Source organism: Ctenocephalides felis, unplaced genomic scaffold, assembly GCF_003426905.1.
Source record: "Ctenocephalides felis isolate EL2017-DRISC unplaced genomic scaffold, ASM342690v1 CF-g0.4_SCAFFOLD_01886, whole genome shotgun sequence".
Classification (NCBI taxonomy): domain Eukaryota; kingdom Metazoa; phylum Arthropoda; class Insecta; order Siphonaptera; family Pulicidae; genus Ctenocephalides; species Ctenocephalides felis.
Window position 1 is genome coordinate 33,448,796 of NW_020538040.1, and position 21,007 is coordinate 33,469,802.

Consider the following 21,007-nt stretch of genomic DNA (forward strand, 5'->3'; position numbering starts at 1 on the left):
TCTACCTTTTCATCTATGATCAAATATTTCTGTTATATAATTTTTTTTATAAAATATAGCGCGCGGTACTTGTAGGGCGCGGATTCACCAGAGCGCTGGTGTGTATGTATGTTTGCAGAGTTCTAGGGACATGCCTGTAAACACTGTAGTTTTAATCCGATTAAGGCAGTAATTTTTTGAAATATATATAACGATTATAAAGGGACTAGCAAACCCGACGAACTCCGTTTCGCCACCAGATGAAGAATTTTTTTGTTTGTTTTATATTTGAATATGAAAAAATTGATTTTATTGCACAACAGTAATGAATTTATTTCGATTACAAAAATGAAGTATTTTTTAGTTGAACTTCTCTAAGTAAATGAAAGTGAATCCGCAAATTAACCGTTTCATTGAAGTGCTCTTTGGTAAATCACATTTTTTGTTTTTTGGTCTAACGTTAACACAAACAAAGCGGATTGTTTTCCAACTCGTGAACAGGCAACGTATAACTGCCCATGCGAAAAACAATGATTTTCTAAATAATCTATTTGAAATTTATTCCGCAAACACTAAGCGATTGATCTTGCGACTTGTTAGTTGTCATTGCGAACGCAAGGCGAACTGGAAATTGCAATCGTTTAAAGTCAAACGGAAGACCAGTCGGAATCATTGGTATGTCACCAAATCGCCAGCAATTTTTTATTGAATGGTGAAATTCAGTGCGTGTACATCATTATTCAAGAATTGCTCGTTGACTTAACCAAGCATAATTCTGATAATTCTCACTAATGTCATTACTTGAATTTTTAATTACGGTGCGTGAAGTTCCAGCAATTTGCATTAGGGCACGATGCCATGCACCACTAATTTTCTTAGCTTATAAACCTTGCGGAACCCGAAACCTTTCCAACGAATGCAAAGTTGTCCAAATCGGTTCATGCGTTCTGGAGTTATTTCGTCAGGAAGGAAAACCCGACTTATTTTTATATATATGGAAGATAATCTATTTGAAATTATTTAAAATAATTATGATTATTTTTATTACTCGAATTTTTAATTACGGTACGTAAAGTTCCAGCAATTTGCATTAGGGCACGATGCCATGCACCACTAATTTTCTTAGCTATAAACCTTGCGGAGCCCGAGACCTTTCCAACGAATGCAAAATTGTCGAAATCGGTTCATGCGTTCTGGAGTTATTTCGTCAGGAAGGAAAACCCGACTTATTTTTATATATATAGAAGATTAACTGTATATTAATAAAGTGAAGATATATCACAAGTTATTAAATTAATGATAAGTGCGATTTCTTGAAAATACGTTGCCGATGCTACTCGTGAATGCAGTAGCTTTCTAATAGTATAATACAGTTGATTATTAACTATTAAAATTATAAATATTAATGCGTTTTTTAAACGTTAAATTTTAAACTGAAATATGGTTTTCAAAAAAACGGTGGTTTCAATTAAAAATTTTTTTACCTTACGCTTCAAATTAATATCAAATTAAGATAATTGAAAACAAGAATAAATGTCAATATAGTAACAATGTTTGTTACATTAAAATTTATTTAAATAATTATATATTATATCAAAAATGTATTATACTTTTGTAATGTATATGATGGTAAAGTGACAAACTAAATATAATAGAACCTTAACAAAAAATATTTACAACTATTAATATTTTAGCATTGTCAATAGAAAATAAAAAATAATATAAATAGATATTTCTTTCATTTTGTACAAATAATACTTCTATAGATATTATGAAGTTCTCTTTCTTGTTCAACATTTCAAAAGTATGATTCTGGTAGCACTAAAATAGAATATAATACTTTTTTTCCACAATAAAGAATATAATTTAAAATACTATAGCCTAATGAACTAATTGTAAGCTAAAAAGATCATACTGACAATCATGGTTGTTTTAAATCTTAGATTTGTAGATGGCTGTGAGAAAACAGGTTTTTTATATAAGAAATGAATAATTACTTGCATAAATTTTTAGCTCACACCCAAACTCCATGTGGATTTTTGTTTGTAGGTACAGCATTTTCAAGCTGCCTTGGCGAACCAATCATTCTTCTTGTACTGCCAGGTTTATGAGTACCTTAAAAATAATATTTCTTATAAAACTTACTGGAAATATTATTGCATATTTAGCAAACTGTAGAATATAATTTGATTCGGCTTATACTGTAATCTTAAACTTATATAATCAAAATTAATTAAGAATTAACATTTCTTATAATTTGTTTTTCATATAATAAAATCTTGTGAAAAAACCTGTTATATCAACAATTTTACTTTTAGTTTTAGAATAAGTAAATTATTTCTTATATAATTGATGTGTACCTTCAAGTAAAAATTTAATCTCTTCTGCATTTGTAGTATTAGTAAGACTCTGTAAATTAACTTCTTTCATCTCATTTACAAGACTTTCAACATGCATTTTCTTTTCTATAATAGCACTTTCCAAGTCCAACACTTCCATTCTCAAAGCATCTGCAGTTTGTATTACATCATCAGTGCTTGCCTTAGCATGTTCTATATCAAATTGTAAATGCTCCATTTCCGTCATTAGACGCATCTCAAATTGATGTCTAAAAATATACATTAATATGTTTATTGAACTTCTAAAACCATGTACACATATTTTTTGCATGAGATAAAGATTCAAAAATAATTTGACATAAAAAAATAATTTTAGAAAAAAATTTAAAAACTGTGGAACTGAACGTATTTTTGCGGTAAGTAAAGTTTTGCGTAAAGTAACAAAAAAAGAGATAAATGAAATTTCTCCTTAGTAACAAGCTTACTTGTACTTCATACTGCATTTCACAATCTCTTCTTGCATGTATGTATGTATAGGATAGGGCAAACACACACACACACAAGTGAAATTTGACTTCAAGCAATTATAATGTGAAAACCAAACCAATTATATCACAACAAATAACACATATCAAACGAACAACTATCTGTCTATATTTAGTAAAACTCGCGGCTAATTCATCGTTGTAGAAATGTGTTTTTTTTTAAAAATATTCTTCTCCCCAACTTAAAATTGACAATACATATAAAACAACTAAATAACATACAGTTAAAAATTATATTAAGGTCTCGTAAAAAGACAACAGTTCTCACAAGAAAACTTTTGTTATGGAATTTCAAACATTGCCGTTTATTTCCTGATAGCAACATCGAAAGAATCAAAGTGAAAGCTAATTATATTGTTAAAAAATTCATTACTCTGTTTGTTCATCGAGCAAGATATCTGTGGCGCACCTTTAATGCCCGCTCCACTCTATATATGTAAATATAAAGTGTATGCATATATAAACATGAAATTATATTTCTCTTAAAACAAACCTGCTATCATACCGTCTAAGATATGCCTTTTGCTCAATTTGGAGTTCATCAAGAAGTAATCTGATTTTATTTTTGCATTGAAGTAATTCCGTTTCACAATTTGCTAATTTTGATCGTAAAAGAGTGATTTCTGACCTCACTGTTTTCTCCTGCTGTTTAATAATTTCATTTTCTTCTTCAACACAAGACAAAACATAAAGCTAAATAAAAAAAAACATATTTGTATATCAAAATATAAATGATTCTTAAATTTAACAAAACGTTCTCAAGTATTAAGATTGTTTAATAATGTGCTTATAACCTGTTCACTGCCCTGTCTAATAATTGTATCCGCCTGCTGAATTTCTCTTGTTAACAGGTCCATTTGTTCTTGTTGATCGCGAGTTTTGACTTCTATGTATTCAATGTCCTCATCATACTGTAGATATGAAATTATATATATATATATATATATATATATATATATATATATATATATATATTGAATAATAATAATTAATAAATATAGTTGTAAGTATTTAAGTCAATTGATATTGCTTACTTTGTTTAAATCAGAATGCTGAGCTGTTAATTTATCTTTTTGATATTTTACAAGTACCAATAAATCACCATATTGAATATTGTATAATAAAGATTCATTTATCTCTGATAAACATTGAATTGAAGAATGATCTACCTAAAAATTAAGGTTAAAATTTCAGTTATTTTATTAAAACGAAACTAATTGCCCATTTGCACATGTTAAAAAAATTATTTACAGTTTTGTTTTGCTCAATGTAAAAATAAATCAGTTATAATGCACACATTCCTAATTATATTAGCACCTAGGTTTATTACTAATTATATTATAAACAGATACATACTTCTTTTCGGGAATTACATGTATCTGGGTTTACTGGTACTTTCAATTGATTGGTAGGTGGAGGTGGATCTCTGTATGGAGGTGGCAGTAAAGATGTAGAAGGTTCTCTTGAAAAATGAGTATGTATATTTATATATATTATATATATATATATATATATATATATATATATATATAAATAGTTATAGTTTATCACCTATATGAAATGGAACATTTTTTAGCATTGTCTAGCAAATTATTTGTTGCTAAACAATTTTCATCTATTTCATGAGTGATATTTTTGTTTATGTTTTCCTGTCCGTTTAATAATATTTGCTCCTTATTATCAGTGGAGTGAGGTTTAACTTGTGGTACCCCACGAACAATACCAACTTTATCAGCCAGTCTGACATCTGACACAAGATACCTGCAAATTAAACTTTTTTTATTTGCAATAATTTCCTTTATTCTATTTTTTTTCTTTTTGATTTTGATTTTCAATACCATAACTTTTAACTTATAGATTGTATTGTAATCTGATTGTTAAAATTAACAGAAATAAAAAAAAAAAAAAAAAAAAAATTGCACAAATATTTGGTTTTTTAAATGTACATCAGAAATGTTCATTTAAATATATTCATTCAGTATTTCTTCGAAATTTCATACTGTTTTAAAGTTATTACTCTTAAGCAAAATTCAAATTTGTAGGCAAAGGCTGTATCGGCAACTAAATATTTTCTACTCTATTTATTAATTGTTAGCACAAGACGAGAAAATATCATGAATTATGATGAAAATTGTCAATTAGTTTGAATAAAAATTTAATTTTAGTAGGCAATGAATATTTAGAAATATAACAGTAAAAATATGAAGTGCACAATCGTGATTTGAAATCCCATATTCATTTTCAATTAATTATAGGACAAGGAGTAATTGACCTCTTAAAATAAATGTAAATAATGGTGTTAAAATAATGTATCGGAGCTAGAATAGTGTAATGTTTTGAGTGAACTAAATTATATTTTAATTCAAGCATTGACAAAGACTCAAAAAAATATATGTGAAGTCAAAACTATAATAATATAAGTCAATTTGATATAATTTGAATAAGAGCATGTACCCAAAAGTGAAACTTTTTCTGGTGCTTCTAGGTCTTTCTAAGTCAATGGTCTGATTATCAATCATATTATGTTCTTCTGTACTATTGTTACATGGCATAAGCTGCACATGTTTGCTTTGGTTTTGCTGTGTGTGTTGCAATTGCTTTCTTCCCTCTGATCTTTGTAATATGAATTGGACGTCACTAGAATATTCACCCCATTTCATAAGAATCTGAAAAAAATATTGCAAATAATGAGTATAAACTTACAAATAAATCTATATGATTACATTTAAATACCTTCAAAGGATTTTCTTGTGGAGCCAAGTGCCTTTCATTGCATCTCCACCTTTCAATAAGACTAAATCGGCCAACTTTTCCTGTGGCATGAGCTAATGCATAAACAACATCCTACAAAATATTGGAAATATGTGAAACACAATATTTTAATTAAAGGCTTATTATATATATATATATATATATATATATATATATATATATATATACAACTTGCCTGGCAACTGGTGTTATCAGTTACACCACATACAATTCGCTGAAATCCATCAACCCATACTTTTAACTCCATGTTTTTCGTGCTTTATTATTAAAATATATTAAAAATTATGCATGCACGCTATGAAGAACATGTTTCATTTAATTACAAAAAATATTAATATCATCTTTTATCAATATATCAATACGAACTATTTACAAATTAATTTAATACATGTTATTTTAATGAACTATCAAGAGCTTCAAGTTTATGTATTCCATGTTAAAATTAAGGATCATATTTTTCACATCACAAAATTAAGGTCAATAGGTTTGTTTGTTTTGAATTTGTTCATATTATTGCAGTATTTATTTAGCAGAGACAATCATATAAACAATACTCATAATTGATTTTCATCGTGTGTTTACATGATTAAATGATTATATTTACACATTTATGCACAGTCTGAATGACTTATCCTGTTTCACAACAATTAAAATTTGTGCTAAACGTATAAATTTTAGCGTACTTCTTTCTACTAAATTTCGTAAAAAATTCAACACTGAGATGTTAATATTGACATTATTTTCTACTACATATATATTATACAAAGCAGTCTTAAATTGACAGCACATACATAGTACTAAGTGCGAAGATAAAGGAGTTAGATATATAGATTGTTCACTTCGCCAAATTTATATATCATAGACATCTGTGTACATGTATCGTTAGATGGCACTTCAATCTCGTTAATCAACCTACCAATCAACGGTCAACGCAACGGACGATGTTACTAGCGGCATTTTACGTTAATATCTAGATTTTAAACTAAATAAAATGTAAATGTTCTTTTTTTTTAAACAACATCCCACACATTGAAATGCAAAATATAAACTAGTTGGTTTGGTATTTAGCCTTGAGGCAAGTTACATGAACTTCCCGATATGTGTAAATAATCGACTTAATCAAAAAAAAAATGTGTAAATAATATACTTCATCAATCCTACTTAAAAAAAAAACGATAATAATTTTAGCAAAGTTTGACGAATTTTTAAAATTAAACTACTTGCCATAAGGCCGTAATATTACAGTAAGTTCTATAAGACCATGATGTATATCGCCAAAAAAAGTTCCATGAAAATCGGCTTAAATTTTTCTTCAACAGTTCACCTAAAATTAATCAGTACCATTCCCAACTAATATCTTTCGAACAGTTTTTGATTTTTTAAAATCGGTTCGGTAGGATGAGCTTAAATGTGGACGAAAAGTTTAACACTTTTTTTCAAATTGCAAAGAAATGGCTTGGTAGATCGTCGCAAAAAACTGACAAACTATAGTCCTCACCGAAACACATCAAATGGTTTTTAAATTTCTAAAATCGGTTCAGGCGTTTTTAAGAAAACGTCGATCAAAAGTCTAATTTTGACAAATGTTAAAAAAATGATACCTATTTTTGCAAGCTTTGACGAATTTTTAAAGCTGAACCAGTTGTCGTAGGGCCGTAATATTTTAGTATGATCTAGAAGACTATGGTATCTACCGTCAAAAAAAATAATTATAAAAATCGTCGAATTTTTTTTTTTTAACTTTATTACAAGAAAACGGCCCGGCCGATTTCTACCAAAAACTAATCAGCATGATTCCCAATCAATATCTTTCAAACGGTTTTTGAATTTTCAAAATCGATTCAGAATTGCGGGCTGAAACGTAGACGAAAAATTTTTCACTTTTCTGCGATTTATAAAGAAAACTGACAAATAATAGTCCTCATCAAGATACATCGAATGGCTTTTAAATTTTTGAAATCGATCCAGCCGTTTTTGAGAAAACGTCGATTTACGGCAAAAAATCTGTTCACATACACGCACACACACACACACACACACACACACACATACTTTTTCCAAATTTGGTCTCATTCGATTTAGAATGGCTTGAAACGTCGAGAAAACATAAAATTAGCAATTCGAATTTTTTGATGAAAACATAAACTTCTCCTTCGGAAAGTTAATATGAACAACTTACAATAGTAAATTACAATTATATATAAAATAATTAATTACAATATGTTTTTAATGTTTATAAAATATTTTCAAAAAAATAATTCTAATCATAAAATGCTTAAAAATACTTTATTGAAGTTGTACTTCTAATTTTAAAATGGTTGCGGAAACTAGGTAGTCATAAATTTGAAATAAAACTTTTAATGCAAATTCTAAAAAGGCTGTGCTAAACCTTTAACGCTCCTGATAAAAGGTAATAGAAAGAAACATGTTGATAAATATTGTTGATTGTCTCAAAGCGTTAATTATAATTAACGCTTTATAAATATAATTGTTTTTTAATTTATGAAAGGCCCAAATGATTTCACATAAAAATTATTTTCCTGGAAAAAATCATACTGGCTAAAATTGGACTAAGGATAAAAGTCTTGATGTTAAAAATGCATGAATTTTACAATTTTATTCAGAGACAAAGTCTTTAACAATGCATCTAAATTATGTACAAAATTCACAAATCATAAAATTATATGCACAGTTATAAAAAAATAGCATATTATGACTTATAATATTTTCAAAATGTTTCTCACTCAATATATAAAAATATAGTCTTTAGTAACAATAATATATAGTACATCTACGATAATAGTATATTGATAACAAATTTTGCTTGCATCTTCCAAATTGATTAAATCAATAATAAATTTGGCTATATAGCAAACAATAAATACTAGTCAACACTTATTAAAAGAAAAACTATCGAATACAAAAAAAGCATCAAGTGACATGAAATATTTGTCATAGATTTTTTTATTATCTCATGCCTTTACCACTACAAATCTCACATAATATTGAAAGTGATTACATAAAGACTTAATAAGCTTATTATAATAATATTCAATTAATCTTTCATTAAATCAAAATCAATTCAAAGTAATATTCAGTTTACAAATGTCTGAATCAGTATTTAATAAATTTTATCTATATTTGAATAATATATATGTTGTAAAAATACATTATTCCTAATTATATAAAAATGATATTTATAAAATTCTTATATTCTTACATTCATAAAAGATATAATAATATTTAATATAATTCTATATAAATCGTTAAAAATATTTTTACACAACAACATTGCCTCTATTTATTCGATACGAATATAAAAGTTGATTATATACAAAAGCTGTAAAATAAATAGAACAGTGCAAATTTATCGCCATTTGTATAAAAAATGAACACACACAAGTTACAATAATATAGGTTTGTTTTTGCATTGGTCTATGACATATTGTGTAAATCTTTTAAGAAACTTGGGATATTCACGTTTGTATACAGCTCTTAAAACAGAAGCAGGTGCCCAACCACCGGGGTTAACTGAAAATTGAAATTTATTAGTAGACTGAATATATAACATTACCACATATAATGACATAATCAATGTTTGCATCTTTTAAAAATTTGCAATTAAAATTCACCTTTCTACCTTCTATTCCTTTCTAGATGCTAAACTATCAAATGTTATTGAATTCTCTTTATATGATATTAGTACTATACTTTTGACACTATGTAATCAAAACTATATGAATAAAAAGGTAGTAAGTTGTATTTTGTTCACAAAAATTGTGCTAAAATTGTTGATTATTTGATTATAAAACTTACCGACTGAGCAATAAGTAATTTTGCAAGTAATATTATCTCTGCTCATATCAGTTCCATTACTTGGTGGAGAGATGCATGTCTGGCAAACTAAGGAAACTGTAAGGAAGACCCTTACACATTTTGTAGTGCTTGTTTGCTAAACATGTAAAATAAAATTGATATTTAAGAAAATTATTTTTACTGAGCAAAGTTATACAAAATGTTCACAAATATGCATGTATGTTAAATATGTATATATATAATGTACACATATATAAAATATAATATCCTGTATTATCTAGTTAGAGTAATCATATTTTGCAATATCCTTGATGTTCATTATATCCAGACTCTACTTTATGTAGAAAAATATCAATATCTTACCAAGTAAGCTGAATCATCGGTTGAATGGTTGCAAACAAACCAAATATCTTGGCCACTATTATCTTTATCATCTGGAACATGGCCCATGTGAGACCAAAATAAAGCATCTCGTTGTGATGCAGGCCATATGCGTTTATGAGTCTGAAGAAATACCAAGGTATCTTCAGCAATTGTTTCTAATACAACCATTTGTTCAAGAGTTGCTGAAATTAGATATTAGAATATATATAAAGTCTACAAAGTAAAGTACATTTTCCAACTTCTTATCTTTCTGATAAAAACTTACTTTCCCAATCATAGCGAAATTCAGGACTGAAAAAGTACTTGCACATCTCTCGTCCTGTGACCCCTCGTACAATGTGACAAGCTTTCAGAGGATCCAGTACCATACCATCAACTTCCTGTTCTCGACGATACATCTTCATATCACCATCTTCAGCAAAAAGATGCCAACTGCTACTTCCGTTAGTGTCTTCACCCACTCCAATACGAGCATAATGCAATTGTTCTAGTGAAACGCGGTCAATCTGTGAGACGAAATTAATTTTTGCAAAACCAAGATTCATTAAAAACATACAAAACAAAGTGGTACAACTTATTTTAACTTGCCAACAAAAAAAATTATTTTTAGATGAAAATCATGTTGATTACATTTTGACATTTTGGTTGGTTACAAATTTAAAAATTCAACTAGTTGTAAGTAGCCTTTTGCTTTTAGGCAAGTTGCATTAGCCTTCCGATAATATACATAATCAACTTAATCAATAAGAATTGAGATTCAGCTATTTAGGTACAATGTTCAACTGTTCATTTCAAAAATAAAATTTTCGCTTTCACGAAAAAATAATCAATACGATTTTCATTTGATGTGTTTCAAACATGCTCATTGGAACGCATTCCATAAGTTACTAAAGAATATTTAATTAAAACTCAATACTTTACTATTTTACGATGTTTTATTAGAATTGATTATATGAGATATTTTCTATACATTCTGCCAAGATCATGGCAAATTAAATCTAACTTAGAGCAAATTGCTCCACTCATAATATCTGTAATTCTATAAACTGAATTAATTTTTTAACATATTTAATTTAATCTATTTTGTGTTCTAAAAATTCATTTTAGGTGTCGATTGTAATCAGTAGATACCCACAGAACACGAGACGTACACATGCTCGGCATAAATTCTGATTAGAATCCCTTAAGCGCCTTTTCCCTTAATATTTTAGTATGGTCTTTCAGACTATGATCTCTATCGGCAAAAAAGTTTCATAAAAATCGTCAAAATAAAGTTTAATACGTAATCACAAAGAAACGCCCGGCAGATCTTCCGATTACATCAAATGGCTTTTAAATTTCCAAAATCGGTCTAGCCGAAAATTGGCTCTCATACACACACACATACATACTTTATATAAATTTGGTCTCATTGGTTTCAGAATAACTTGAAACGTGAAAACATAAAATTAGCAAATCGAAGTTTTTGAGGAAAACAAACTTGTCATTTGGGAGGTTAGAAATTACTCAATAGATCCATATTTTCATTAACTTAAATTAATATTGTGTGATAGGCTAACTAAGCTTATACAATTAAATGTGGTTTGAATATAAATCATGGACATTCAATAAATCAAGCTGAATAATAGATCGTTTTACGATTGAGATAAAAATTATTTTTGATGAAATTATAAGACTCACCTCTGGCCAAAGTCGGTGATCTTGGGCTTTTGATGTAGATTGAGAATTTTTATTTCCAGTTGTTGATTTGACTATTGTTTTACCTATTCTGATCCTATCCCTCATCTCATGATCCTCTTCAATTTTATCTAAACTTGATTCCACTGCATCATAAAATTCGTCTTCTGGCAATGCTGAATGAGGACCTTCCTGTATTTTTTAGAGGATGCTGATCATAAAATGTGAAACTTCAATTCAGAAAATTATAGGATTGGATTTCATAGAACTACAATATTTAAAACAACACTTATGACTTAAAAAAATATTCAAAACAATAACAAAAATGAATAACAGCGGAAAGTTCAAGTTCAGATAAAAAAATGCTCTCAATGATTTGTATAATAAAATTAGTTTTTGTATAAACAAAAAAAAGACAAAAATGTTTATTTTATCTTACATTATTAAATAAAATAAGTATTTTTAAAAAGACAATATATTTATATAGATATTATGTTTATATATTTAAAAATAATAGTAAAAAAAAAATACCAATGAATAGAATTACATATACCTCATAATCTGGTCCTGGGTGTGTAGCAATTCTCAGTTGGTCTAAGTGCTCTCGTGCTGCTCTAAAATTAATATTTAGTATTTATTAATTAAAATTTCCTTTATATGATCACAAAGAATAAAATTGACTAACTTGTATAGTTCTTCTGCTTTTTTTCGTCTTTCGCTCTCTCTTTCCAGCCGTTTCCTCCAAGATTCTTCCCTTCGGCCAATAACATCCAAACAATGTTGTAATGTACTCAAAACACCTTCAGTCGTGGCTCGAAACGTTATAGCTTCACCCTGTATATATTAACAAATGAATTTTATTGATTGTAATAAGCATGCCAATATGTGTAACATATGCTAATAAAATATATATAATTATTCATGAGATTGTGGCAATCACAATTTTGAGTTTTTGGATTGTATATGCATACAAAATTTTATAATAATCAGTTAAGTTGTTTTAAAGGAGTATGATAACTAGTATAGTGACACAAGAACTTCATTATGTATATATTTTCTGTCCATTCATGATATAGCGGGAATGACATGCTTTTCTGAACCACTCTGATGCTCAAACTATTTTTTAATTTTCTTGCGGTGATTTTCGTTCACACACTTTTAGAGCTTATTATGTATATATTTTCTGTCCATTCATGATATAGCAGGAATGACATGCTTTTCTGAACCACTCTGATGCTCAAACTGTTTTTTAATTTCCTTGCGGTGATTTTCGTTCACACACTTTTAGAGCTTAGAAAACTGCTTAAAAATTATTGTAAGGCCCTCAACTGGAGTTATATCCTTTATATATTACTTCTGTTTAAACACAATACATATCTGTGATGTGTCACCAACATACACCCTCGTTAACCTCATTTTTTTCAATGATTTCTTGATTTAATAAAAGAGACATAATCCTTCTCTTTGGACATATGGTTATAAAAGTAAATAATATTTTCTTAGTGTATAAAAAGCAAAAAAGCGCGAACTCAACATATATAACTGTACAATCACTATTAATGTAGAGTTAAAATTTCAAATGTTAATATTATAATATTTCGTAATATTCATGTGGGTATAAATATATATATATATATATATATATATATATATATATGTATATAATTCAGTGTTGAATCAGTTTACTAGTATTTATTATTATGATGATACAAATAAAAACGTTGTGTAACAAAATATCACAGTTTTTGTTTCTTAATTAAATCTTTTTCATGAGGTGGCATTACATTTTTATAATACTGAATAAAAAGTACTGAAGCAAACATTCTAGAAAAGTTGTTTTTTATCAATTAAATATTAAGTATTTGTATTACTATGACGCTTGTGTATAAAACAAAAAAAATTATATAACAACGTTAAGTTCAATTTTTCAGAACAATGCCATTGAAAAATAATCACGACCATAATGTGACTGTAAAAATTCAATCTCAATTTTTACAATATGTAATAACAAACAAAGCATAGAACGCTTATGTTCTTATAAAAAATTAATTGTGCATATTCTTCACTACAAAGTTCTTATTCTTATTCAGAAAAAAACCCTTTTAGTTTTATAAAGAGTTATAAAAAAGATGAGAAAAAGCTTAATATATTAGTGATTAACACTTTACGCACCTTGAAGTCGATGCTTTGAATTTCGTTTCCAAGAGTTAAATTTGACAAATTATTTGATTCAGCACACGCATCAAAGTATCTACAACAGAACATAAAAAGTAAAATATAAATCATACTTGTTTACTTAAAATTTTTATTGAAGCTAAATTTTGATATTAACGACAATTAATGAAAAAAATCTATAAATACTTTTTCCCTTTTTCTTTTTCATATTATAATTACAATATGAGAAAGAATAAATTGATAGTCTTCTACAATAAATTTAAAATTAATAACGATCAACTTCTTTCAACAAAAATATTTGGTTTGATTTGCATCTTTTGCATAATATTACTTAAAAATGATTGTTCACTCAATAACAAATTCTATGAATTATGAATTGCTGCATTTACATTTATTTAATTTGAAATTAAATTTTATAAATCGCCACACAATTTCATTTCTATTTTAAATTATTACATGATAATACATTATTAATAATTGTAAACAAAATACAATTACATGTAAACAACATACATACATTCATTTTAAATATAATTTGAATATTCAAGGATAATATCTGTGTGCATATATAGACAAGTAATGAATAAAATCACCAAAAACAAGATTTAAAATTTTTATTTGTGTACGAGTTACTCCATTTTTGATATTAAAAAACATACTTAAATAAAAATATATAATATAGAAGGTTAATATATTAATATATTAAATGTAAGATTCAAACATATTTAATGATAAAAATTTAATCTGAAATAACTTACCTTTGTAACGAATCAATTTGATTACAAAGTATATCACGAAAAGTTTCCATTTCATTAAGTTTTTCACATAAACTTCTCGTACCACGTTTAAAACTACTACCAGAAGCTGTACTCAAAGTTGTTGATTGCAAAGAGACAGTGGATCCGTGTCGTCGTAAGCTATTTTCAGAACCAGTTACATATCCAGATTCACCCTGCAAGAGCAATTAAATTTAAAAATCCCTCTTTTTATTATTTCAAAACCTTACAAGTTAGTGTAGAAGTGAGACAACAAACGTAACGCAGTACAGCTCAAAATCATTTATAATCTAAACAACAATTTATTTCTGCGCATCCTCATACCATGGAATATTTGTTTTGTTATTTTTTAACATAATGATATCAAACTGTAAGTGATTTAGATTAGTTATTTTAATTACTTTAATAGTATACATCACTTACTTAGTTTTCATTATTATAGTTATTTTCCACTAAATGAAGGCTAGGATGTCAGCTGAAACGTATGGATATCAAATCAAATACATCTTTAAACAATTTATACAATTTTTATTGATGTAACGCCTGATCTTCAAACTCAACTCATACATATCAACGCGTATACATCATATCAATATAAAATTATTGTGTTATGATGTATAATACACCTCCGAAACGATTTGCCCAATTTTTATGAAATTTTATAATAACATTCAGTATGACTTGAGAATCGGACATCTACTTTTCATATGCCTTGTTGTAAGTTTTTTTTCGCCCATTTCTTTTATTAACTTTCCGAAGGAGAAGTTTATGTTTTCATCAAAAAATCCGATTCGCTAATTTTATGTTTTCTCGACGTTTCAAGCCATTCTGAATCGAATGAGACCAAATTTGGAAAAAGTATGTGTGTGTGTGTATGTGAACAGATTTTTTGCCATTCGATGTATCTCGACGAGGACTATCGTTTGTCAGTTTTGTGTGACGATCGGCCGAGCCGTTTCTTTGTAAATCGCAGAAAAGTTTACGTTTACGATTTTCGTATACGTTTTAGCCCGCAATTCTTAATCGATTTTGAAAATTCAAGATCAGTTCGAAAGATATTGATTGGGAATCGTGCTGATTAGTTTTTGGTAAAGATCGGCCGGGCCGTTTTCTTGTAATAAAGTGTTAAAAAAATTTTTCGACTATTTTTATTATTATTTTTTTGACGGTAGATACTATAGTCTTCTAGATCATACTGAAATATTACGGCCCTACGACAATTAGTTTAACTTAGAAAATTCGTCAAAGTTTGCAAAAATTGGTATCGTTTTTTTGGCATTTGTCAAAATTAGACTTTTCATCGACGTTGTCTCAAAAACGCCTGAACCGATTTCAGAAATTTAAAAACCGTTTGATGTATTTCGATAAGGACTATCGTTTGTCAGTTTTGTGCGACGATCTGCCAAGCCGTTTCTTTGTAATTTGAAAAAAGTGTTAAACTTTTCGTCCACATTTAAGCTCATACTACTGAATTGATTTTAAAAAATCAAAAACTGTTCGAAAGATATTAGTCGAGAATGATACTGATTAGTTTTAGGTGAAAATCTACCGAGTCGTTTTCTTGTAATTAACTGTTGAAAAAAAAAATTAAGCAGATTTTTATGGAACTTTTTTTCAAATTCATTAAAGTTTGAGAAAATGAGTAATTTTTTTGACTTTTGTTAAATTTAAAATTAGACAATTTACTTGGTATAAAGATAGAGTACTTGGTCTTAATGAACATACTAAACCATTAATGTCACATGGAAACTTGTTCAATTATAAAAATTATTGATTTTTGAACATTCGCTTTTAGAAAATACCCCGAGTTAACGTGATCGTTCGTTTTCAATTAAGTCCAATAAATTCACTCGGAATACTTTTAATCACTCATAAATTAATTTATTTTTTATTGATTAAGTCGATTATTTACACAAATCGGGAAGTTCATGTAACTTGCCTCTAGTTTCTTTATTAATTTGTAAATAAAAAGCATATACAACTCTAAATTTTGACCATCCTACCACAAAACCCTATTTAGTAATAGTCATTTTTATCCCTTCTTCAGTCAATAAATGTGTTTCACCGCATTCCGATTAAGTTTTTCTTGATTTTAAAGGTTCGTCTAATGCTTTCGTCAAATTTTGGAAACAATTTTCTTTTATTTTAATTTTGTATAATGTCTGATTCAAAGACTTATATGACCCTTCTTTTCACTCTCGTATTTCAAAGACCTGTTTTAGTAATAATAATCTTTTTTTTATACTGCTTTCAGTTAGTGAATATTTTGCACTGAATTTTATTATTTTTGCACTGAAGTGTTCAAATTTTCTTGAGCTCATAAAATATCAAAATTTACATTAAAAAAACATTTTTTTTGTCAAGGGTTTCTACCTTCAACACTTCTTTTTAAATTTTGAGACCAATGTAAAAAAAAAATTCAATGCTGATTTGAAAATACACAGAACTCCAAACTTTTACCCTCCTACCACAAATTCCTATTTCATAATGTTGGTGAATGGTGAAAGTTTTTCACACAATTTCAACGTTTGTTAAATTTTTCTTAAAGCATAAAATGATATGCTCTATTTGTTGAAAAAAAACTAAAAACTTCTTCCAATTTCTGATTAAAAATTTTTGCTGTTTTTGTTTTATTTCTTTTCAATGTTTATTTTTTTTTTTAATTCCTTTTATTTATTTTATTATTTTTTAATATTTTTTGTTTTTTATTTTTAATATTTTAAATATATACATTGCTTTATTTTCATGTATTGTTTTTCCATCCTTGATTCACTTTTTTCAAACCAGCTAGCATTTCCCAGTATTCGATCCTGGAACAGCATTTCTAAACCCCCTTGTTTCCAGGGCCTTTTCACTTAGAACAAAATCCTCGTTCAGAAGGAATACTTAGGGGTCCATTTGTAGTCGCAAATTTGGCGCTAGTGTGCCGATGAAAAAGTATTTTCAAATGTTTTATATTGGTTACTAAGAAACGTCAGTGTTATTTTTGTATAAGTTTACAAAATGGCGATTCTTCTTCGTTTGTGTTTGTATATTTGTTAATAAAGATTTCATCAGGAATTGCTCTCAAATGCATAGCCCTTTGACAATATGAATAGAACAGCTTCAAACTCATATGGAGGACATAATTACTACAATACTACGTAGTGCATCAACATATTAGTCTAATCATAATACACTTTAAGGAAAGAGATCAGTTCTAGGAAATTGTGTGAGAAATCAAATATACGCTTCTACAAGAAAGACATAATACACAAATGGAAAGCTGTTCCAGCTGTTTAATATTGGATTACCACTTCACGCATATCTGAATATACTTGGGAAAAATGAATTGCTTAAGAATGTCAAATTTTGCACGTGATGATTATTAGTTAATGAGAGTTAAGAATGACAGACGATGTAATGAACTAACACTATAATGCATTATTCACTAAATTTCAATGAATATTTATATTAATAAGTAGAAAAAAGTGTAGAAGTTATTCCAGTAGATTAGATGTGATATCTTCTATATATATAAAAATAAGTCGGGTTTTCCTTCCTGACGAAATAATTCTAGAACGCACGAACCGACTTCGACAATTTTGCATTCTTCGGAAAGGTCTCGGGCTCTGCAAGGTTTATAGCTAAGAAAATTAGTGGTGCATGGCATCGTGCCCTAATGCAAATTGCTGGAACTTCACGCACCGTAATTAAAAATTCGAGTAATGACATTGAGAATTCCAGAGTAATGACAGTGAGAATTATCAGAATTATGCGAGCAATTCTTGTCGCAAAGAATAATGATGTACACGAACTAAATTTTACCGTTCAATCAAAAATTGCTGGCGATTTGGTGACATACCAATGATTCCGACTGGTCTTCCGTTTGACTTCAAACGATTGCAATTTCCAGTTCGCCTTGCGTTCGCAATAACAAGTCGCAAGGCCAATCGCTTAGTGTTTGCGGGATAAATTTCAAATAGATTATTTAGAAATCATTGTTTTTCACATGGGCAGTTATACGTTGCCTGTTCACGAGTTGGAAAACCAACCGCTTTGTTTGTGTAACGTCAGACCAAAAACAAAAATGTGTTTACCAAGAGCACTTCAATGAAACGGATAATTTGCGGATGCACCAGATTCAACTAAAAAACACTTCAAAAACGGTAATTTGCAAACACTTTCTATTTAAATTATTCACTTCATTATTTCATAAACATTTTTGTAATCGAATTCATTACTGTTGTCAATAATTTATTCTTTTCTTTTCAAATGTAAAACAAACAAAAAATGTCTTCATCTTTCTCATGAAACCATCTGGTGGCGAAACGGAGTTCGTCGGGTTTGCTAGTCTATTATATATAAACCGTGTATTGCAGTGTATTTGTTGATTTATATTTCGATTTGATTGTATATTTATTATAATATAATATTATCTAGTATATTTTTGTTATTATTGTATCATTACAAAACATAATAGGATTGTAATACCGAATTTAGTTTCAAATACCCATGTATTAAAATTCATTAATTTTCATTTCAAATTTTGCGCCATTAATTTGAGTGCCAAAAGCAGCGCCATCAGGTCGAGCGGAGGACCCTTTAAGTATTCCTTCTGAACGTAAAAATCAGGCGAGAGAAGCGTCTATATGAATACGGGGTATTCTAATATTGTCTAGGCTTGTTTCTACAGTAGCTGAACTTTGCGTATACAATATATCCTGTGGCTTACTACAATTTTATGATTTAACTTTTAGTTTAAAATTTTATTTTATTGGTTTCTTTATTCATTAAACAATGTATTTAAAATTTGTGTCTTTTCCTGATTTGGTATTGGATATCAAACCAGGATTTTATTTGTTATATTTTAAATCTATAATTATATAAACTTTGTATTTTTTTTAATAATTTGTTAACGTCCTGAATATTGACACACATACAGTATATATATATATATATATATATATATATATATATAAATCTATTGCATCATATGTTATAATATGCTTTGAAATTTGCATTTAATCTCACCTTAAAGGATTCCAATACGTCAACCCATCGTTGTTTATCATCTGGTGTATCAGCCCTCAAATACCAAACACAATCATTTACTGACACATCGAACCTGCACTCATCAATTTCATGAGGCTATATGAACAATACACTAGCATGATCAGAATCAGATTCGTCACTACAATTATTATAATTCCAATCCTCTGCCATTTCGATTTTGCACGATATACAATTGTCAAGGAATCAACAGACTAATGACTATAAAGAATTACAACAATACGATAACATAGCACATATGACAAATCGTTTTTCATAAATTCTAATTAATCACAAAACAATTAAATATTGACAGTAGTAAGCATAGATGCAACTGCAAGTTACAGAACTACCAGCATAAATAACGTCAACCATTTTGAGGTTAGATGTCAACGACCTTGTCCAGTAGCGCCATTAGCGGCTTCGCCATATAATTATTTGAGGATGTTTATTTTTTAAATTATTTAACCGATAACTTTTTAAAAATATATTCTATTATTCAATATATTCTGTTATTATATTTTATTATATTCTAATATTCTATTTTAATATTAATTTCTATTTAATAATTCAGATATGCGAGCATATCACTTAAAAATAAAGTTGTTTCTGGTGTAGAAATCCATGTCTAGACAATATAATATATATACAGTAGGCCCTCGCTTTACACGGCACTCTGGATACACGGTTCCCATACTACACGGAGACTAAAATCGACATCCCTCCGACTACACGGACTTCTTATTACACGGTATTTAGTAAGCAGACATAAGTTCGTTGTGCAAACGGGTATTGATGTAAATTTTGTTATCGACTGTTATCTTTTAGACATGTTGATTATATAATAGCTGCCTAAGAACACGTTTGAGTGACTACTGTGTCGCGCCAATTTTTGAATAAGGTGTCAATGTCATAAATGTCATATCGTCCGATTATACTCCTACTTCAAGGTGTATTTCCTTGGTCTCCATACAGCGCGATAAAAAATGATACGATTTGTACCAACTCTGAGTCTCTCATAGCACGGATCCCATACTGCACTATGTAAGGTTCCATAGAACGCACTACGAATAGCCTGAATTGTATGTTAAATACGAGTCTTATAGCACGGTTCCCATACTGCACGGTACGCACTTGCCGCGTAAAGCGAGGGTTTACTATAGTATATATATATATATATATATATATATATATATATAATGGATCCATGCATCTCAATTACATATTTGAAAACATTTAAAGTTAATTATCTTGTATTTCTCTGAGCTATTCAAATACATAGTTGTACTCTTAGACAATATACACAATACAGTAGAATCCCTTTAGTATGTCAAAGAATTATGACCGATCGCTTATAATGACAAAATCATACTATAAAGATTGTTTTCATATAAAATTTCTTATAAAACAGTTGGATATAATGACTTCCCATGACATGTTGTTCACAATGACCTATTGGTATTTTTTATAGAGCGGTACCAAGGCCGATCCTGGACGTGCTGGCCTAATGGAC

The 21,007-nt window shown here is 28.5% G+C and overlaps 2 protein-coding genes across 3 annotated transcripts; both read right to left on the minus strand.

Moving 5' to 3' along the window:
• Nucleotides 1-1,833: 1,833 nt before the first annotated feature.
• LOC113377605 (ras association domain-containing protein 8-like) lies at nucleotides 1,834-5,919 on the minus strand. 2 transcript variants are annotated; one of them, XM_026617977.1, is made up of 10 exons: nucleotides 5,811-5,919; nucleotides 5,597-5,707; nucleotides 5,318-5,529; nucleotides 4,415-4,624; nucleotides 4,220-4,325; nucleotides 3,898-4,032; nucleotides 3,658-3,774; nucleotides 3,369-3,556; nucleotides 2,340-2,587; nucleotides 1,834-2,094 (listed from the first exon to the last, which is right to left on the minus strand). In XM_026617977.1, exons 1-10 carry the CDS (start codon nucleotides 5,880-5,882, stop codon nucleotides 1,994-1,996), a joined length of 1,500 nt encoding a protein of 499 aa, XP_026473762.1. In that variant the 5' UTR covers nucleotides 5,883-5,919; the 3' UTR covers nucleotides 1,834-1,993. The 2 variants fall into 2 exon arrangements, with proteins under 2 accessions (XP_026473762.1, XP_026473761.1); XM_026617976.1 differs by having other exon boundaries at nucleotides 3,357-3,556.
• A 3,014-nt stretch (nucleotides 5,920-8,933) lies between these two features.
• On the minus strand, nucleotides 8,934-19,869 carry LOC113374859 (collagen type IV alpha-3-binding protein). Its single transcript, XM_026614821.1, has 11 exons — nucleotides 19,840-19,869; nucleotides 19,477-19,593; nucleotides 14,446-14,639; nucleotides 13,685-13,763; nucleotides 12,198-12,346; nucleotides 12,066-12,126; nucleotides 11,516-11,704; nucleotides 10,101-10,341; nucleotides 9,815-10,017; nucleotides 9,452-9,587; nucleotides 8,934-9,166 (listed from the first exon to the last, which is right to left on the minus strand). The coding sequence occupies exons 1-11, from the start codon at nucleotides 19,867-19,869 to the stop codon at nucleotides 9,039-9,041; spliced, it is 1,527 nt and encodes a 508-aa protein (XP_026470606.1). The 3' UTR covers nucleotides 8,934-9,038.
• Nucleotides 19,870-21,007: the final 1,138 nt, after the last annotated feature.